The sequence below is a fragment of the Tachypleus tridentatus genome, chromosome 3, assembly GCF_004210375.1.
Source record: "Tachypleus tridentatus isolate NWPU-2018 chromosome 3, ASM421037v1, whole genome shotgun sequence".
NCBI classification, from domain to species: Eukaryota; Metazoa; Arthropoda; class Merostomata; order Xiphosura; family Limulidae; genus Tachypleus; species Tachypleus tridentatus.
In genome coordinates, this window is record NC_134827.1 from 5,633,885 (window position 1) to 5,656,184 (window position 22,300).

Here is a 22,300-nt window from a genome sequence, read left to right on the forward strand (position 1 = left end):
ATGACAAAATGTAGCAAGAATAGTAATGTGTCCATCAACTTTGTAATTCTTAGTCAACTGACTGAAAAGAAACTCTTGGATAGATTTATGGTGCATAGCACTCTTCATGCACATATTTAGATTCTGAACTTCTAAGCAATTTCTGAGGATTGTTTTGATATAATTCATTACTTTGATTATCATACTCTGGTTCTGCACTATCAAGTGTAACTCTTCTTACTATGCATGTCAATTTACTGAGATATGTACAATGAAAATGAATACAAAGGGTAATACACAACTTAGGTATTTCAGATTTATAGTTCTAAAAGAATAAAGCAAGAATAATAAATAATAGGCATCTTTGTTGCTACTTAGATAACAAGTAACCACATAAAACTACAATGAAACAATGTAATGAGTGAATACTTTTTTATTTTTTCAAGATCCCAGGCTGTTTTTTTGTGTTTTTTTTCATGTGAGTGTGTTTTTAAACTTGGAAGGTGGGGTGTACTTCAGTATCCCATCTTGATTATAGTCATACTGAAACTTTTGTATTCTGACATGACTGGTACTGCATTTTGCAGTGTTGCAAGTGATCTAGTGATTTCTTGCTAATGCTGTTTGATGCTGTTAATGTTGTTTGAAAATGCTGTTGATTTCTAGTCCTTCCATTTGTCGCATAGTGTTTTGCTAATGTAGACTTTACCAAGTTTTACCTGTATTTATACATTGGGGTTATGTGCATAGATACTGTGGAAATGGTTGATTTGTATTCTCAGACCTGTCTATAAAGTCATTGATAGACTGTATATATGTTTCGTATTTTGCTCTTGAATTTTAGGGATCGGGTACTTCCAAAACAGTATTCAAAGGATCTAAGAAACCTTATACAAAGGAGTGTGTTCTAATCATTAACCATTCCACTGGTGAAGTTACCTTAGAAAAGCTTAGTTGTAACATACAGCTGAAGAAAACTAGGTAAGAAGAAATACAATATTTCAGAAGTTACAAAGATTTCCTTAATTCTTAGCTACAAATCTAATGGTGGAAAAAAGGTTATTCTTCAAAACATTGTTATTATCCATCATTATGTATATATGTGTAGAAACAGTTAAGTCGAGAAAATTATTATAACTTGAAATGTATGGAAAACTTTGTGTTAAGTTACTTCTAATTAAACATTGTTAAAACAACAAATATCTTCAAGCAGGAATGATAATGAAATCAAGACAGTTAATAATTTTAACATAGGCTCAAGTTTAATTATAAAATTTTTTCCATTATATCATTTACATGGTAATATGCCTCATTTGTATACAAATTTCTGCTAATTTTATGTACTAGTAGAGTGAATTGGTGCAAGAAGTACCACTTTTATAAAATCTATTCATTTTTAATTTAATACATATATGTGATCTTACTGCTTTGTGAATGAAGTTATTAGTTGTACATAGGGGGGAAAAAAAAACTTGTTATGCTAATGATAGAACTATAATAACTACTGAAATTTTTATTATTGTTATTTAAAATAATTTCAGTCATTGTTGCAGAGATTGTTAGAGAAATCTGTAGAGGAATTTCACACAAAGTACCGGTGCATTGTACAGTTTATTAGCTTTTCATTTTATATTTTTTTGTACAGTTATTAATGAACACAGCATTTAATGCCATGGCTTGTTGTTACTCCTGATGTAATATTTGTTTTCTTAATTACTTTCATCAGTATGAAAAGAATAAAATTATTGAATATGGGAACTTTTGTACTTTTTAAAAACAATGTATAACATAAATCAGTAGTGTTTCAAAAGAAAGTGTTTTCATTGGGAAATCTATAATAGAAAATTGATTAATATAAATGTAAAAGGTCACATGAGTAGGAAAATACTAAAATGAATAAAAAGCATGCAAAGAGTGGCAGAATCTACTTGACATAATGGCAAGAGTTAAACTTTTTAAAAAAAATTTTTTCCCATGTATTTTATCACAAAGAGCACAGATGGTAAATACAAACTTTTGTAAGTTTATTGTGCAAAAAAAATTAGTTGTACCTAAGAAAAACTAGTAAAAATGTTGAAATCCATGAAATATCTTAATGTAATTCATTAAGAGCAAAATTCTCTTTTGTTTAAAAAAAATTATCTTTGTATGTATAAGTTGTTAAACTAATAATTTAATCAAAGCTCATTTCCTGATCTGTTACTCGAATAGCATCAGTACTGCGCTTATTAGAGTTATTAATCAAATTCCAGCCTCTTATATAAAAGTTTGTTTTAAATGTGATAACAGTATAATTTAGTGGTAAATCATAAATTTAACTGTCATTGCCAGGTTTATAAATACACATAAAAAAAAAAAGGATGCAGTTGATTATTTATTGCTTGTTTGAAAGTAGAGTCTATTACTTTGAGAAGTTATAATGGGAATACCCTGTTTCTCATGGTAGGAGAAAATCCCAAATTTGCATGTGGTTAATTCTAAACTTTGCAAGGCTAAATCAAAATTTATATAGTGTGTCCCATGTAAATGTGCAAATGGCGCAAGTGTGTAGTAGTGTAAAAATTAAAGAGAGTGGATATTTATCACTTTTGAACTATTAGGAATTAAATAGCAATAGGTATTTCTTAAATTTGAGTGTGTGTTTTAGGGCTGAAGGAAGCAGTCGAATACAACAAAGGCCTATCACACCTATTGATAACAAGAAGCAGTCTTCTTCACCTTCTCAAAAGCACTCTCCAACCCAGAAAACACCACATTCCCCTTCTCAGAAGTTAAATTGGTCAGCATCCAGTCACTATTCTCCCAATCAGAGAACTTCCCCATACCAAAGGAGTCCAACAAGCCAACCCAGTCCTTCCATGCCTTCTCTTCTTGCACCTAGTGGAGCAGTGAAGAACAACACAGCCTCCAAAGCTGCTAGCATGCCACTTTTTACACAAGAAAACCATGCTAGTAAGACATTTTATATGTGAAAATAAATTTAAAGTGCAGATAGTAAGGTATTAAACTTTGCTACTGTGGTTTCAAACTTATTATTAATTAACTTTTAAATCTAAATTGAAGTTTGTTTCTGAACAATATTGAAATATTAATACACCTAAAGTGCTGTATTTATTTCATATATGCTGTGCAAAATACAATTTCATTAACCACCAATATCTTCTCAGTTTGCACACTGCACTATTCAAATTTTAATTTCTTTTGTTTTGGGCAGTTTCCATATTTTTTTATTTTTTTTACATCTTCAGTTTTCATCATGTAATCTAAAAGTCATTGTGAAGTTAATTAATATTCTCTTCCTTAGTATCTTTTTATAAAACAGACTAGCCAAAATTTTGGATTCACTTCTCAAGGAGACTAATCTACATGTTTAAGGTGCTATAGTTTCTTTGTTTTATCAAAACATGTAGTGTTATGTGGCCAAAACAATTGGTAGAACACACCATATGTTATTAACAGGAGTGATAGTTCAGTGATTTTTTCAATTTTTATGAAGCTCAGAGTGTTGTAATTCCATTTATTGCTTGTTTTCAGTCTCTGTGCTCTATTGGAGCCTTACACTACATACCAAATTGCAAGGCAGTCTATTAAGAAATACAAGAGATATAAAATATCTGATTTTGAATGAGTTTCTTTCCTTTTTTTCTTCTCTCTGCAGTAAAAGCATGGAAATTTTATTTGATAAAAAAACAAACATACTTTTGTTGATTTTTTTCAAGTTTTGTACACTGACAGGTCTTTATATCCCTAATTTTGTGGCATATTTAAATGAAATATGCCACACATTCAAAGTTATGCATGTTTATTCAAGAAGTTATACAAGTTATTCTGAAATCCTTATTCCAACTTTATCTATGAGTAAAGTTGGACCACATTTATTTTTTTGTTATTTGTATGAAAGACAGCTGATTTAGAGCAACAAAACTATACAGTGGAAGCTCATGCAGATACATAAATGTTAGTTTAGTCAAGCAGACTAGATTAGTAATTTCTAGCTCAAGTTTTCAAAAAACAGAGGTGGACAGTTGTTATTTATTCGTTGCCAACTTTTATGCACAAATTTGCTAAATGTTATGAAGTTCTTCTAATTAAAGATTTTTTAGCATCACATGATACTAGGTTAACCAGTTATTGTAAATAATGATGCTTTATGTAGCTGTACCATGTACATGTGGGTGGGAACAAGAATCCTAATCTAACTTTCATGGCATTGCTTTAATGGAAGTTATTAATACTGTTTTGGAAAAGAAAACTACCAATATATATCTTCAAGAATCTAGTTTATTGTAGTTTTAAAGCTAATAGTGGTTATGTTGAGTGTCACTTTCTTACTTGCTGTGGTTTGCTGGTATGTATTGTTAAAAAAGTCATGATATCTAACTCAAAACACTAGGTGTGGAAAAAAGTGCAGCCAAAAAATAATTGAACATGTGACTTAAAGGAATGAAATAAAAATTGGTGGCCAAATTGGGAGTTACATTCATAGCATTGATAATGAGTTTACAGCAAATATTCATTCATTAGTTAAATAGGCTACATGTTTCTTACCTACCATCATGCCCAAAATTGAACAAAAAATGCAGCTTGGCCAACTAATGAATAAAAATTTGCTGTAAACTAACGTCATATTTTCATTTGTTTCACTAGCATCCATTTTTGGTCAGATCTCCTGTCACTATTATAACTACACTTGTGTTGGGTGAAGGAAAAAATATAAATTTAAATTACATAAATGTATAAGTATTAGGGTCAACTATTAAATAGCACATAAAATTTACGAATTACTCACAAATTAAGATGTTGAATTGTAAATAAAGAAAAGTTTTGAGTATTTATCACTTATTGGTCAATGGACCAAATATGTGTTAATAATAGAGGTAAAAATCAGTGATGTCGAGAAACCCACTTGTTGAGAAATTTATATGCAAAAACGGCTCGTTTGGGTTGAGAAAATATTTTACATAGAAGAGCGAACAACGTTTCGACCTTCTTCGGTCATCGTCAGGTTCACAAAGAAAGAAAGAGGTAAGTGACCGGAAGCTGACCACATGTTTGAAAGGGGTTGTGTAACTGTGTGTCGAAATGTAGAGGGCGGTATTAGATGTTTGAATATATAATTTTATTTATTTTATTATATTAATATAGGTATAAAGGCGTTCCTTTATATTGGTTTATTTTGGGTTTAAGTTGTTGTATAAGTAAGGATTCTTTAATTTTGCGTTTGTTTATGTTTGTTTCTTTATTTAGTATTTGAGTGCTTTCTATGGTTATGTTGTGTTTATTTGACTTGCAGTGTTCCAAAACGTGTGAAGGTGACTTTTTATGTTCTTTGAATCTGGTTTCCATTTTTCTACTTGTTTCTCCAATATAGAAGTCGTGGCAGTTATCACATTGTATTTTATAAATAATGTTGGTGTGGTGTTTGTCAGTGTAGTTTTTACATAGTATAGACCTCAGTTTTGTGCCTGGTTTTTGAATAAATTTGGTATTAACTGGAATGTCATATTTTGTTACTAATTTTTGCCAAATGTTGGTTATTTGTTTGCTGATGTCAGGAATATATGGTATACAGCAGTATATGGTTTCGTGGTTTTTTTGATTCGTGAGCTGTATTTACTTTAGTTGGTGGTTGATTTTGCTTTTTGTCTAGGTGTGTGCATTATAATGTTTTCTACGGTTTGTGGAGAAACCTTATTGATGTTAATGAAGTATTGTTTTATTTTGTCTAATTCATCGTTAATTTTATCTGGTGAGCATAGTTTTATGGCTGTGTTTATTTGGTTTCTTAGTATGTTGAGTTTTTGTTTCATGTGCTGAGTCCCAAGGAATGTATAGTCCAGTATGGGTGATTTTTCGATGGATTTCTGTTTTGAATTGTGTGTCAGTTCTTGTAATTTTGAGGTTAAGAAATGATATTTGATTGCTTTCTTCCTGTTCACATGTGAAGTTAATGTTGGGATGTATAGAGTTAATGTGATTGAAAAAATTAAGTATGTGTTCTGTAGATCTGAATCTCGCAACCGTGTCATCTACATATCTGTACCAGTATAGTGGTGGATGTAATGCTGTGTTAATTGCTTGTGTTTCAACTTGTGTCATAAAAATATTGGCTAGAACTGGTGATACTGGGTTGCTCATGCTTAGGCCATTTGTTTGTATATAGTTTTGGTTGTTGAACATGAAGTTTGTCTTTATCGTGGTGAATTCTATGAGGGTTGCTAACTGGTTACTGGGAATTTCTATAGTTGGGTTAGGGTCTCGGATATAGAGTTCTAAGGCTATCTTGCAGGCTTCAGTGGTTGGAACTTCTGTAAAGAGGGATATAACATCGAAATTAAGGCCATTAAGGCTTTATGATTAAGTTGATTTAGATTAGACTTGAAATTAAAAGAGTCTTTGATGAATGAGCTGGCTGATGTTACATATTTAGAGAATGCCCATGCTATGTATTTACCAAGATTGTAATTAAACGATTCATATACCTATATTAATATAATAAAATAAATAAAATTATATATTCAAACATCTAATACCGCCCTCTACATTTCGACACACAGTTACACAACCCCTTTCAAACATGTGGTCAGCTTCCGGTCAGTTACCTCTTTCTTTCTTTGTGAACCTGACGATGACCGAAGAAGGTTGAAACGTTGTTCGCTCTTCTATGTAAAATATTTTCTCAACCCAAACGAGCCATTTTTGCATATAAATAGAGGTAAAAGTTTTATGAAGACTGTACACTGCTGTGATATCTCTGGTACAACTATAAAGTATCAGTTATACAACCATAACTGTCATAATAATTTATAATATCATGAAAAAAAGAGATATATAAAACATTGATACAAAATTGTTTCTCAAAAAAACTTTTTTACTCGCACTTGGATACGTCTAGATGTTTCTGATCAGCACTACATTTTATAGAAACTGAAAAGATATTTGAAAGAGCATTTATTTTAAATTTACAACATTTTGATTAAATATAATAGTATTTAAGAGAGATGTGAATGTAAGTTGTAAGTCCAGATGTTTCTGATCAGCACTACATTTTATAGAAACTGAAAAGATATTTGAAAGAGCATTTATTTTAAATTTACAACATTTTGATTAAATATAATAGTATTTAAGAGAGATGTGAATGTAAGTTTAGCATTGAAAAGTAAACACAGAACTGTATTTCACTCTAAAAAGGATTGAATAAAGTGACAACTTATTTTCATTGCTTTCTTATTTTTCTCCCTTTCTCTGCTAATATATATTAGTATCAAATGAAGATGTTCCAGATACAGGTATTTTATCAGACTCTAGTGACTCAAGTAGTAGTAGTTCTAGTTCAGCTTCAAGTGACAGTGAAAGTGAAGCAGAAGTAGACATGCAACCAGAACCACAGCCACCACCTAAGAGTAAGTATATATGTAATAATTAAATTTTAATCAGTTGAGAACTTTTCTATCCAACTGATTAATTTCATATTATCTTGAAGCTAGACTTTAATGTTATCTTATAGGCATGTAGCTTCAGAAACACTTTATAATTTTTTGTCTAGCTCTGGTAAGTAAATTGAGGCAGAGCTAAGTATAAAAATTGAGGTATGAGCATTCTTCACGTGTGTGCAATATGTATTAAGCTATATTGATGCAATAGCTGTCCAATATCAACGAAAACTTTCTGCCTATGGACAAATCTCCTAAAAGAGATGACCAATCAAGACCAAATTTATTATGTTAATTTAGTAATCCAAAAGCATATTTCATAATCAAAATATTTTTTAAGATTTCTTACTTATTAATATAGAACATAATTTTCCATAGAAGCAAAAGTTGAAATTATTAAGTTTAAAGGATTAAATGTACTAAATTCAGACAGTAGAAATCTTGACCACATCTTTATTGTGAAATAAGCTGCTTTGAGTAATAAATAACGTAACTCTTTACCATTTCTGCCAACTTTCTTGACTGTTATAACCTCCTCACTTGTTCACTTCCCCCATCTTACAACAATTTTCTTAGAGAATGAATGCCACTGAGAATCCTCAAAGATTTTTCTCATGTTTAATAAACTTGTGTATATTTTCTGTGTTTTCAAAGAAAAAAAGAGAAGATTGAAGCCTCCTTAAAATAAACTGCAAAACTTTTATGCTTAAACATTTAAAGTGCATTACAAGAGCTTCAAAAAAAATTACATTATGGACTGAGAGATCACTTTTATTTGTATACTTTCATCAGATCTGTCAGGTTTTCTCTGGTCTGAGCTCAGTAATGGATATTTGATGTAAATGAAATAAATGTAGGTACCACATTAGTAAAATAACAGTATAAATTCAATAAAGAAAAGCTATATCGTGTGATTATTAATGTTAGGTTTCATCTTGGTTTACTTTATTCTTGAAGTGGTTTACCTAAAAATTATTTGTATTATGTCATTTAGGTTTAATATAGACTAAATGTAAAAGGTATGCCAAATTTTTAGTGTAAAAAAAACTCGTATTTATATATGAAGCATTATACTAATGTTCATCTTAGTTATTAAAATCCACTACACTGTTTGTTTAGAATTGTATGTTTTACTGTCATAAGCCCTACCAGAATAATTGTAACTTCTTTCATAATTCATGTATTTTGATCACTAGCAGATTTAAAGGTATGGTGCTAATTAATAAATGTGTAAAGAATATCATAATGTACATTGAAATCAGATCATGAAAGAGTATAATGTCAAATACAATACTGACATCCTGTTTCGAAGCTGGAAATAAATAAGGGAAAACATTTGGAAACTTCTTCAAAATTCATAGTTGTTAGTAAGAGAAAAAAGAAATTAAATTGAAAGTGTGTAATTTATTTATGAATTAGTTTAATTACATATCAGTGAGAGTTAAAATAATTACTCTGTCATAAATATTGTATATAAATTTTCAAAGAAATCTGATTGAGTAATGTTATTGGAGTATATTATACAAATAAGTTACATTGAAAGCATTATTAAAAATGTTTCACATATTTAAAGTGGAATTTTGATTATTTTTTTTAGGTCAAGGTACTAAAACAAATGGTCAAGTAGTTCAGCAGTATTCAAGTCCCAGTCTTCCTAGCATGCCCAAATTTAGTCAGCTTAGTAAGTCGTATCTATCAAGCTATTTTTATATGGTGATTTTAGGAGTGTTATTTGACTGAATTTTACTTTGTCATACTGTTTTATTTATTTTAAGATGCTGTATTTCTCAACAGATTTTTGCTTGTGTGTGTGTGTGTGTGTAAAAAGTAACAATACTGAATTTCTCTTTATTCAGGTTTGAAAAAAAAAAAACTTTGGTTGTGTCAATCAACTGCTTCAGTTTCTTAAGTGAATGGAAATAAAGTTTCAATTTTGTATATCATAAATAAAATGCTCTAAAATAGATTGGATAAAAATCTAAATATAATAACATTGAACACATTTCTTTATATTAGACCTCTGACAGTTGAATCTTTTAATAAAAGCTTTTTAATTTTCCAGTTTTATTTATGAATTATCATGTTACCAGAAACAGAAAAAATATGGATCTCTTAACCCTAAAGATATGAGTGGGTTAAGGTACATGTTGCTGCATTTGTTAGAGTTGCATTTCAAATCTCACTAAATTACTTTAATATCAATAAGTTAATCAACATAGTTTATGATTAAAATTTAGATATTGTCGTAATTCCTTAATTTCAAAAGACATTTATGAAGCAAATTCTCAGTATTCACTGATCTGTCATTTGATGCATCTGTATCTTCATTTGCTCATTTAAGATTTTCCTTATACTCTTGTATGACATTTTGAATGTCCAACTAAGTTACAAAACCTTCTTGCTTTACTAAAATATAAATAAAAATGTCAAACCTATATGACTCACCTCTCCTGTGACACATCATCTTTCAAAAAATCTCTGTAATTATCTTTGACATTTCTGTTGGATCATTTATAACAGTTAGAAAGAGCAACTTCTTTAAAAGAGTCCATTTTCTGGTTTATTTGTTTGACTACTCATAATTACATATTTAGCCTCAATTTCATGTGGTTCAGTTTAAGCAGCTAATGAAAATTTTTTAACCTATCTCTTGCTTAGTTAGAAAGGCAGTTGTATTACAGTAGTTTTAAGACAGCTTGTTTTAGTGTAGGATAAGGCTTTGTGTTTTAAAATGCATATTTGAAATACTAATAAACTGTTTTGTGGATAACCAACATCACAAAGTAGATTTAGAATGTTTCAGTGGCAAAAGGCCTTAGTTCATATGGAAGTGTGAAATTTCTTGTTTTTTATAAAGATTTAAAAAGTTATTTTTATACAAATGACAAAGATTAAAACTAGAAATGTGTTAAGTACAAAATTTAACTTTAAAAGATGAAAATAAAAAAATATCTAGTAACAGTCATCTTGCATGGAGACATCTACATGTACATAGCATGTTGCCATTGTAATTCAATTTTTTGTTTACATGGAGTTGTCTGATTGTGATAAATGGTTTTAGCATAATGAGAAACAAAGTACAGCATAAAACAACAAAACTAAATAAAACCAGTTGTTAAAATGGTTTGTTAGCTTAGGGTGTAAGAATAAATAAATGTAATTGCCTGTTACAATATGCAGTTCTTATAAAAACAAAAAGTAATTTACATTTCATATTTTTCAACCTTTAATTGAGGTTTAAATAGTTCATTAATACATGTTGAAATTTACTTACTCCACTATTTTCACGTAGAACAGTTTAGTGTGTATAAAAATTGAATGTGATTCATTTTTACTAGTAAATACCCTTTTTCTTATTGGGAACAAGCTAAATTTATTCCCCCCACTTTTCCAAATTTTGGTCAACATAAACTTAGTTTAAAATTAACATTCAACAAATGGTCTTTTTTTATGAAATAATTTATTATACCTTTCCACACCAAAGTTTTTTTTTTTCAAAATTTGTCATAAATTCACTTTTTCTTAACTGGTTTTCTTATTTTCTATACATTTCTGTATTATGTAATCTTTACTTTCCAATTATTGTCTTGTTTTGCAAGAAGAAATATTCTAATAGTCTTAATTTTCTGGTGTAGTCTTTAAAGACTGATTCATTTCAAACATTATTAGGACAACAAAGCAGACCCTGTTTATTGTGTAAAATTTAACTTTTTAAATTGCCTGTTACTGGTTATTTTCCATTGTTTGTGTATTTTTGTTCAGTCTTACTTGACTCAAAATATTGTAAAGTGTTTATGGTGGTTTTTTCTTCATTTTATCTTTATCCATTTCTATATTTTTCAACAGTTTCATTATACTCTGTCTATTAAACTGGATATCCCAACTAATAAGTGAACTGAAATCTGTCCTTGTATCACCACTTCTAATTTATAATTTTATTACTCACGAAAGTAACACAAATAACAAATGCATCTACAGTGTGATAAAATTTGAAAATACAAAAACATTTCTTATGGAAGCTCTCAGATTCTTTAATGGGTTATTTTTATTTTGTACTTTTTGGTTTTATTTGATTTAATACATTAATTCTACTCCCTTAAGTTTTTGACTACTACATCTATCCAAAAACCTGTTAATGTTCTTTTATTACTCCAGCTAACTAGTTTTTACTTACAGTATACATTAAGTGCATTTCTGTCCAGCATATTCAGAGAAAGGCAGTTCAATACTTGATGTAGCACAAGATTTTTTTATGAATTAATAGATTTTTTTTTCATAGTGTGGAAAAGCAATATATCTTGCTCAACGTGTCACAGTACTTGAGATTTATAAGCTAGATTTCAGCCAACAGTACAGCCCACATTTGCAGTGCAATAAGTAATTCAAGGTTCTTTGTGTGTGTGTGTGTGTGTGTGTGTAAGGATAAATGTTTAAATTTTAACACAACTGTTCTGTATAAAAATGTTTATAATCTCTAGTAATTTTATTCCATTTAAATTGTGTATTGTTAAGGTTTGGGACTGGCTTAGAAACTTGAGAAACAGTGTGTATACACATGCACGCACATGCAGAGAGAGAGAGCTGACCAAAATCGTAAGGCCAATGAACATAAAGAAAACATATGCATGTTGCATTGTTTGACTCAACCACGTATTTGAGTAGAGCTTCAACGGGTGAAAATAAGAAAGGGAAAATAAAAACAACAAACCATTCCAGCAGTTAATAGGGTAAATGTGAACACTATGAAATTAGCCTAAATACCAGCTGGCCAAAAGTTTAAGACCATACCAAAAAGAAGTCCTAAACAGGATAGGAAATGCCCATCAAAAGGTCTCAGTAGTGAGTTGCACAGCCATCATTGCGAATAACTTCAAACATTCTCTTTGGCATGGTTGATATGTGCGTTTTCATAAGGCTGACTGGAATGTTATTCCAAGTGGTGAAGATGGCTTCTCAAAGATCATGCACTGTTTGGAAATGACGTTCATTTCTACAGAATTCCCTTGCCATCCACCCCAAAACATTTTCAATGTGGTTAAATTTGGGTGAACATGCTGGATGGTCCAAAAGAATTACATTATTTGCCATGAAAAAGTCCTTTGTTCTGCAGGCATTGTGGATTGCAGTGTTGTCCTGCAGAAAGATCCAGTTATTTCTACACAAGCGAGAGCCTTCAGTCAATAAGGATGCTCTCTCCAACATACCAATGTAGCCAGCTGCTGTTTGATGCCCCTGTATAACCTGAAGCTCCATTGTTCCATGGAAGGAGGAAGCACCCCAGATCATGATGGGACCTCCTCCACTGTGTTGTGTAGAAAATGTCTCCTGTGGGATATCCTTATTGTGCCAGTAACATTGGAAGCCATCTGGACATCCAGGTTAAATATTTTCTCATCAGAGAACAAAACTTTTCTACATCCCGTGTTTGTTGCTACTCAGCAAAGTTTAACTGAGCTGTTTTGTGGTGTGGAAGGAGACGTGGCTTTTGAAGATGTTTACGGTTTATAAAGTCTTTCTCTTGTAGATTCCGTCTTATTGTTTTTGAGCTGCATTCTGCGTTAGTAAGGACCTTAACCTAGTTTGACGATTGGCTGGTGTCTTGCTGGACATCCTGTGGAATCCTCCTGCTCAATGCCAGCAAAATTTTCTTTCCGTATCCCTCAGGGTCTTTTAAGAAATTTGCAACAGCAGTTTTACTATCCCAATCTCACCAGCAATGGCACGTTGAGAGAGATCTTGCTTTTGCAGCTCGACAATTCTGCCACGTTCAAACTCTGTAAACTTTTTAGCCTTTGCCATGTTTTTACCCAATGTAACACAGGAGATGTCAGTGGGAGATGTTGACAATGCTAATGCTTGAACACAGATGGCTAAATTTCGTTACGTGTTTACCGATTAATGCTTCGTTTCAGTATGGTCTTAAACTTTTGACCAACTAGTATTTAGGCTAATTTCATAGTGTTCTCATTTTCCCTATTAAATGCTAAAAGGGTTTGTTTTTTTTTATTTTCCCTTTTCTTATTTTCATTTTTCGAAGCTCTACTCAAAGAAGTGGTTGAGTCTAACAACGCAAAATGCATATTTTTTCTTTATGTTCATCGGCCTTAAGATTTTAGCCAGCAGTGTGTATATTAAGTTCTACAATTCAATGGGTATCATGATAGCTAAATTTTACTTTTCAATATACATACTTCTTGTTTTCTTTTTGTAACTGACAAACTGTTTTACTTTTAAAATGTTATAAGCTGGTGCACAGTAACTTTTTACATTTGGTTCATCTTTTTACTTTTGTATTATGAACTTTTATTGCAGAATCATAAACTTTTTACAGCAGTTTTTACCTTACGATATTCTTTATTGTGTACGTGTCTGCATGAGATTCATACTTTATTTTGAATTTCCCCTTTTTTCTGTTATAATCAGATATACTTGTATGGATTTTGTTAACTCAGCTTTCCTTATTTAAGGTGAAGACCTGCAGCTTAGTGAATCTGGGAGTGATAGTGATGACTAATTACATGAATGAAGTAAGAAACTGCTGTGTTCAAACAACTGAATTCAAGGCATATCCCTTATGTAACATCTGAAATTTTACCATTTTCTGTGTTTGGTTACATTATGTTTAGTGTTTTAATGAAAAGCTTTGACATCAGTGAAATGTCCCTGCAGTATGAATTGCATGTGATGTTTGTCAATTTGCAAATAACATGCTACTCCTCAAACATAAATTTCCAATATTCATCAGTATCCCAATATTTTTATATAAAGATTGCAAATCCAAACTTAAAAGAAGAGTATATTGGTGAATGCATAATGACCGTAGGTTTTTATTTATCAAATTTGACTTGTTTTCAGAAAGAGTGAAATTTATGTATAAAAAAAAAAGTTAAAATAATAGTAAAGTAGTATATACAACTAAATAGTGGGAATGTCTAATTCTAATGTTTTAAATGTTTAGAAGTTAATTTGGATAGCTTTAACAACAAAATTGTTATTGAAAAATGTTTCTTCAGGCATGCTTTATTTCTCAGCCTTCTGTAGTTTCATACATTAACAAATGTACTTTTTTTCTGATTTATAATGAAAGAGAAAACCTTTAAATGCTTCTGTCTTCAAAATATATTGGTGTATGAAAATGAAAGCTTAGTTTGCATATTGTAAATACTAACTTCTGGATAGTAGGTTGTTCACTTTCATAAGTGTCATTATTTCAGAGTTGTTTGGAGAAGTTCTCAAACATGCTATTATATACTTTTAACATTACAAACCAATAACCTAATACAGCACTTTCAGTGACCCATATACTCATGCAGTGTGTAACTTGCCAATTCTTTTATTCATAATAAACAACAAATAAATAAATTTGGTTAATGATGTAGTATCTTTAGAAATGATGAATTACAATAATTCCAGAATTATTATGTTTTAGTTGGGTTGTTTTTTAAGATGTTGTAAACAGACAAATATTGTGGAAATTACTTTCTTGTATTTTTAATTCTGTGAGTAGATTTTTAATGGAAGTAAACACTAGTGTTACTTAAAGCCTAAAATTAATTTTTCTTTTTCAGTTGTCACATAAGCTATAAGGTTTATATTTTCAAATGCAAAACTACCATTAACTATAAATTTGTTTTAATATGAACTTTCTTGTTGATGTTCATATAGTGTTAAGATTTGTAATATGTAGGATTTATGAGAAATTTGTCACTGAAGTGCATATTGTTTATGAAACAAGTTTTTCACAAACTACAAGAATGGGTTGGCTAATTAAACTTATAAAAGTAAGCCAGATGTGTCATAAATATTTTGTAGTTTTGTGTTAAAAAAAGAAAATCCTCTAACTTTAGGTACCTCTTAAGTAATTTGGATTAAAGTTTTCCTGACAATCTTTTAAACACGAATGATGTATGTGAAACTTTTATTGTGCAACTTGCTTTATAGTATCATCTATCTGAAATTAAGAATGGTTGTTTCATCCCCATGTTGTCAGAAAATTAGCCAATAATTTTTTGGGTTGACTTGGATTATTGGATTTTTGTGTACTAAAGAAAAACTTTGTAACAGATTATTAAGATTTGTTTAAAAAGTTTGCCTAAATTAAACGTTTATAATTGGTATTTTTGCTCAAAGTAAGAATAAAACTTAAGTAAACATATTATTCTGCATCATTTTGTGAACTTAATAAATAATGTGAATTTTTCACTTTGATGCAATTAGACCTCTGTAATTTTTCCAACATACCAGCATTTTGTGCATAAAATTGTGTTTATAATTAGGTAATGTCTGAATAAAATCTTTAGTAATAATCCCAGGACATAATATAAATCTCAAGATATCTGTTAACCTTACAAAACCTTCCACATTTATGTTTTTGCTGTAATAAAGCTATTATTTCAGTTAGTGTTCCATTAGTTCTACTTTAGGTTTCTAATTCTACAACAAAACTACTTGGTATGTATTTTGAAATTACTGTTTTCCATGTAGATTTATTACAAGAGTAATTTTTAATTTTTTTAATTTTCTTGTATATAGTTACTTGGGTGTAAATGTGCAGCACGTTTTAAAACAAGTTATAAAAGTAAAAGATACAATACATTTCTATTTATAATCTCATAGAATTTAGCATTTAAGCTACTGATTTTTCTTATCAGATTATACTAATAATTTTAGTTTCGGATATCTGACTACTTTATGTGACTGTGGTCTGTACAAAGTTTTTGATGTTATGAAAGCTGCTACAATACTTTTTTTGTATAGCCAACTCTTCCTAATCAGGATAAGTTCATGAAGTATATTTTTCTGCAGTAAAGCAACATTTCATTCAAAGGAGAAAACATTTTACATAGTTTAAAATAGTTAAGTTTTTTAATATTCTAAAAACATAATTAAATCATATAAAACCAATGACAGTCATGGGAGATATTTTGTAATTAATGAAGTAAACATATTTTAATATATTAGTTTAAAGATGTCTGTTTTTTAAAGAAAGTTTTGGAATAAAGGTAATAACTGTTGTGAAGTTTTTGTTATTAAGTAAATAAATAACTTTACCATAGTTTTGAATACTAATTTCAGAGTTGAAAGAAATTACTGTTTTGTCAATTACATAAGCTAAATATAAATTTGAAGCCAAATGTGCCTAAATGCACAAATAGCTTAGATATTTTATATCACTGGAAAGATATGTTGTTTTTGTTTTTAATAGCATAGATGAGAAAATATAATATATTATGTAAATATTAAAAAGTATATTCTTTAGTTTCAGTTGGGCATTTTATGTAAACATTGTGAATATGTACATGTGTTGTAATATTATTAAGTAGTTTAATTTAAAAAGCTTCCTAACAATCAGAATACCAAGGAAAATAATGTTGGAGGTTGAATAATACAAAATATTAAAAATTAATATCATTTTGCCAGAATATTTTAAAATATTAACATGAAAATATCCTAACTGTCATTTTATCATAAAATAATTCATAAAGTAGTTAAATATTCTAGTTGTAGATGAGGGCATTAAGAATTTAATTTGGCCATAAGGCTGCAAACATCTTCTTAAAACTGAAGCTTTTGTGTTAGATTAGTAGTTTCAAATGAACCTACATAGGACACTAACAAAATAAATGTTTGTTGTTCTAAGATTTGCTTCTTAGTGCATAATTCAATCATTCCAGTTTGAAAAAGAAGCCAAGAAAATGTGACAGTCTTTCAGAAGTGTGTCAGTTGAGATATTTGATGTTTTGTCTGCTATTTTACTTAGTTGTCCTGTATCTTTTTGCAAAACTTATAAAAAATGAAGTTTGATCAGTGGCTTTTGTTTTTTGATGATTGAAACTTAAGAAAATTAAAACCTTACTTACACAAACATACATTTTATTATAACTGAACATTTATTGTTTTTTTCTCACCTTAAATGTGAACTGTAAGAATCAAATTGCTTTGTGTTAGTAATATGAGAGAACAACTTGTTAATTAGAGAGGAATGTTTTCAGCAAACTAAGTTTCTGTTTGACTAGTTTAGGATCAAATCTTAAATTTTGCATATTAACCCCTTTTGCACATTATTCTTAACTACATGATTTGTTACTCATAAAGAAACCTGATATTAAGCTTGGATCACAAGGTGGTTGGAGAAATAGTTTTAAGTTTGAGTTATACAATACCTAATTATTCAAATGAAACAAAACCTTAGCATTTACTAGTTATGTAAAATAGATGAAAAAATACCAAACCTTTTTCTATATTTTTGTTGTATGTGCTATTAGTTCATTATGCTATTGCGATTCATAATCTAAGGTGAGATCTTAAAATGATTATAAGAAATGTGGCTAGAAAGTATGATAATGGTTTAAGATAATAAATATGTTTTGATGATTAAAAGCAAATTAATAAAGACTAACCTTAAAATACAAACATTTCTAGCAATCATCTGTTTTACATAGAAATTTCCAGAAGTTAAATTTGGCTAATTTACTGTAATCAGTTGTCATTGACCAAAAATGTTCATTAACAAATGCTTTATCAAAAACTTCTTATATCCCAAAATTGTTGTTTCCTAATTAGGGTTTTTTATATCATAAAAACACTTTTCCCAATTTTAATATATATAGTTATTTAACTATTATTCTATCAAATAAATAGTCTAGTTGCTTTTCACCATAAAACACCAAACTAACTAACCAATGAACTCTATCAAAATAAAAGTATGTTTTTCATTCAAGTTATTTGGGTTTTTAAATGTTTCCATGTTTAAAAAAAAATTCTCATGTCATGAATTTTTGAGGTGTAAATAATAACCAAACAATTTGTCAAATTGATTACAGTGAAGATTTCATTTAAAAATTTGATTTTATAATAGCAACATTTTGTCACAGGATAAAAGGTTTTTATTTAAATAATGTAGAGAAGTTTGTGTCTGTATATTTTCATTGGTGGTTTGTTTCATATAATACGTTTGCAAGATAAAGCTTATATGTTGGGTGAAATTATGAGAGTTTTGAACAAATGTAAGATCTTTGATTTTAGTGTTTTTAATGAGTAAAACATTGTTTTTAAAACTGTTCTTAATTTACCTATTTGTTACACATACATTAATTAGAAGTTAAATGAAGATTGTTTCTTAGTAAAATATGTTTCACAATATTTATACATCCTAAATCTGGAAAAAAAAACAAAAAAAACTAGTGAATCTGGTATGATCAACAGTTTCAATATTTCCTTTTGGAGTTGGTTAAATATGCTGATAATTTATTTTAAATTGGATCTAAGTTTGTAAAGAAAACATTTGTTACTATTAGCACTTTAAGGTTTATTCTTAACTGGATAACATTAGTTGGTATAATTTTCAAAATATTGTCAGAGTAAAGCTCTTATGGCAATAAATCATTTTATAAAGAAGGGTTCCATTTTCTTAGTTTGCAATTTTTTGGGTCTGTACTTTTTTTGAATGCCCAAATTATCTTTTGATTGGCATATCAATCAAGTTGACCTACTTATTGGGTGATATCTTTAACATTGCATCAGCAGTCACTGTTTTAGCAAATAAAAATACTTTAAAAAAACTGAAATCATTTGACTACATATTTAATATTAACCATATCCATTTTAAAGGTAAAAAACTTCCAGTGCAGTGTCTGAACAGTTTATTTTTAAACAAACTTGAACCATTTGTTATTTACAAAACACTTAAAAGATTTTATAAAGCCAAAAGATGATAGTAGTAACTATTTCTTGTCAATGGTATTGTTTTGAAATCCTATATGTATTTGAAGAATGAAGTGTTTATTATGGAGTAAAATTTTGTGGTTATGCTACACACTTTTAGCTTTACAGAGTTAACAAAAGAATCTTGCTTGATCCATTCATGTATACAGTAAATAAAGTAGAATTGGAGAATGATCTTAATTTTTTTTGTATAGATCATAAAGTGTTTGAAAGTAATTAGTAATGGGTGTAAAGTGAGTGATGAATTTTAAAGACAGACAAAATACTATTAAAATGAAAGTCAAAAGTGTATGAATGTTTCAACAAATGATGCAATTTCTAGCAGAAATTTTTGACATTTGGAATGTATCAACATCTAAGAATAATATTTTGTATAAAGTAACGGGCCTATTATCTGAGATCATGAACAGTTATTCTTTGAGTAAAACAGATGAAACATATGGTTAAGTCTTATTCTGCTTGTATATGTCCTGTTAAGTTTGTTTCTTATCAAGAACTGTATTTCTGAATAAAGCAAATGAAAAAAAAGTGGTTTTACTGTCTGAAATCCACTTATTCTCAGTTAGGATAATTCACATTTATTTGCATGTATTTCACATCCTATGGATTACAAAATCTATAGCTAAGTATGATAATGTGTTGTAAAGTAAAAAACTTTTCTTGCTATATTTGTTTAAATAACGATTTTTCAGAATTGTCTTTTTATTGCCTTTGTGGTACATGTTTGAAATATTAATTTGCCTAACGTTTCCAGTAGTTTTATTTTATGAATACTAATAAATCCCATCCGTTAGACATGTGTGTACGTGAATACCATAATACTACAGTCCTTACGAACTTTGGTCCAAGGTTTTACGACTAGATGTGATACCCTTAGCATGAATCAAATACAAGTTACCTGGGCCATTCACATTTAACAAATATTTTATTTATTAATAACACTACGAATAGTTTATAATAATTACAGTTTGATAGCTCATCATAAACAAAATGGATGATGGAACACGTTTAGAGAGAATGCAGTCCTGACCAATCAAAAATCGAATTCAATACATATAACCCCTCGGTGTGGATTCCTGTTCGTGGTGAGGGGACCTCCCAGGGAAGGTTCTGTCCTGTCTGGTTACCTTCTCTGGGATCTAAACAGCCACCCACGTGTTTGCGACCCGTAAAGGGGAGAAGAGGATCCTGGTGGTTGAGGGGTCCAACCCTAACACACCACTTTGGCCTTGAATTCCTGTGGATGGGCAGCCTTTGGGTGGTTCCCCTTGGGTCAATCGGCTGGTCCACTTGGGCTAGAGTCAACCAAGTACCAGTGTTGGAAGTTCAAAACGGGTGTTGTGGACATTGTGCCTGATGCTTGTGTTTGGGTACAGTGCTCAGGAAACCTTGGCGTTGCTGCATTGTCTTGACTTTGTAGTGCGTCCCCTTGTAGGGCTCCATGGTGGGTGGGGTCAGTGAGAACTGAATTTTTCCTTTTTCCTATGGATCCTCCAAAATATTTAAATAAAATTGTGAAAAAACAGTCAATGGGTAAGCGACCACGTCTTGAAAACTCTGAACAGCAATCTTCAACATCTGTAACACACGTACCTCATTTTCTTATCTTACATTCTCTTTCAGAAAAACCTTTAGGGCAATTGTCCCCCTTTTTTATTCAGAAGGTCTAGAGGGACTTGCTGGCTCTTCAAAGTCAGTAAAGAAGCTGCGATCTGGAGACGTATTGGTTGAAACATCCACATCCCAACACAGTGAACTCCTCTTGAATTCAAAGGCAATTGGGGATATACCTATTGAGGTTACACCTCATGCTACTTTGAATTCATCATGAGGAGTTATTGTTGAGAGGGATTTGAAGAACGTCCCCGAGTCAGAGATTCTCGCTGGTCTCTCCACTCAAGAAGTTTCTGCAGTGAGGCGCATCTCCACTCGCAAAGATGGTGTTACACTGCCAACAAATACCCTCGTTTTGACATTTACTTCTTCACGTGCACCTGCCACCATCAAAGCAGGTTATCTCATTTGCAGGGTTCGGCCATACATTCCAAACCCTCTCCGATGTTTCCAATGTCAGAGATTCGGCCACTCAAAGACGTCATGTCCTGACATGTGCTCATTGTGGGGGCAAGGACCACGATGCATATGGATGTGACATGGACCCACATTGCATCAACTGCAATGGTTTTCACCCCTCTTACTTTCGTTTTTGCCCAAAATGGTTGCAGGAAAAAGAGGTGCAGCATTTGAAAACGATACATAACATTAGTTATCCTGAGGCTCGGAAATTGCTGCCCACCACTCCATCTCGGACATATGCTGCTGCACTTCGTTCCACAACTACAGTGGGAGTGCAGACAGATCTCTCTGTGCCTCCAAGAGGATAATTTTCAAAACAAATGAAAAGCCTTTTGACTTCCGTGGTTAAAAAGGTTGATGAATCGACTTCCACACCCATCTCTGTTCCTCCCGTACGTTCCAATAAACCTCAAGATTCACGTCCTTCAATTTCAAATACAGGCATTACTTCTGATACATCTTTTTCCCCCACCCCACGAGGCAAAACAATCATTCGTTCACGTCCTCAGTCACTAGAATCCCCTTCCAATAACAAAAACCTGCCCACTCGACCCAGGGCAGGATCCATGGAGGTTGATAGACCTCCTCCGACTAAGGACACTAAGAAAAAAGACGTGGTCGTAAACAGAAGGGTTCTCCAGCCACTTCACCTACCCATTCTTAAAAATGGCTACCTTGATACAATGGAACTGTCGAGGTTTACGCTCTAATCTGGATGATATGAAAACACTGATTGCTTCCTACCATTCTGTTTGTCTTTCCCTACAAGAAACATTTCTCAAACCTGCTGATACAATCTCCATTTGACAGTTTTCTCTGTACAGAAATGACAGGCTGTGTGATGGATGAGTACATGGAGGGGTAGCACTATTGGTTGATCAACATGTGCCCATCCTGTCTTTGTCACTCAACACACCCTTGGAGGCCGTAGCCATCTGTGTTTGTTCTCTCTACCTGTCCCCTGGAGAGACATATGAACAATCATACCTTGATGCTCTCGTTGAACAGTTGCCGTCTCCATTTCTAATCGTGGGGGATTTTAATGGACATCCCCTCTGGGAAAGAGCTGTTATTGATGGGAGGGGTCG

The 22,300-nt window shown here is 31.0% G+C and overlaps 1 protein-coding gene across 3 annotated transcripts in view; it reads left to right on the forward strand.

The window, feature by feature from the left end:
• LOC143246259 (uncharacterized) overlaps positions 1-19,514 on the forward strand; it is a 63,399-nt gene extending 43,885 nt beyond the window's left edge. For all 3 annotated transcript variants that reach the window (XM_076492682.1, XM_076492683.1, XM_076492684.1), the window contains exons 3-7: positions 824-960; positions 2,627-2,931; positions 7,242-7,382; positions 9,010-9,093; positions 13,880-19,514. In XM_076492682.1, the coding sequence (XP_076348797.1) occupies positions 824-960; positions 2,627-2,931; positions 7,242-7,382; positions 9,010-9,093; positions 13,880-13,926 (714 nt within the window). In that variant the 3' untranslated portion in view covers positions 13,927-19,514. The remainder of the gene's footprint in view (positions 1-823; positions 961-2,626; positions 2,932-7,241; positions 7,383-9,009; positions 9,094-13,879) is intronic.
• Positions 19,515-22,300: the final 2,786 nt, after the last annotated feature.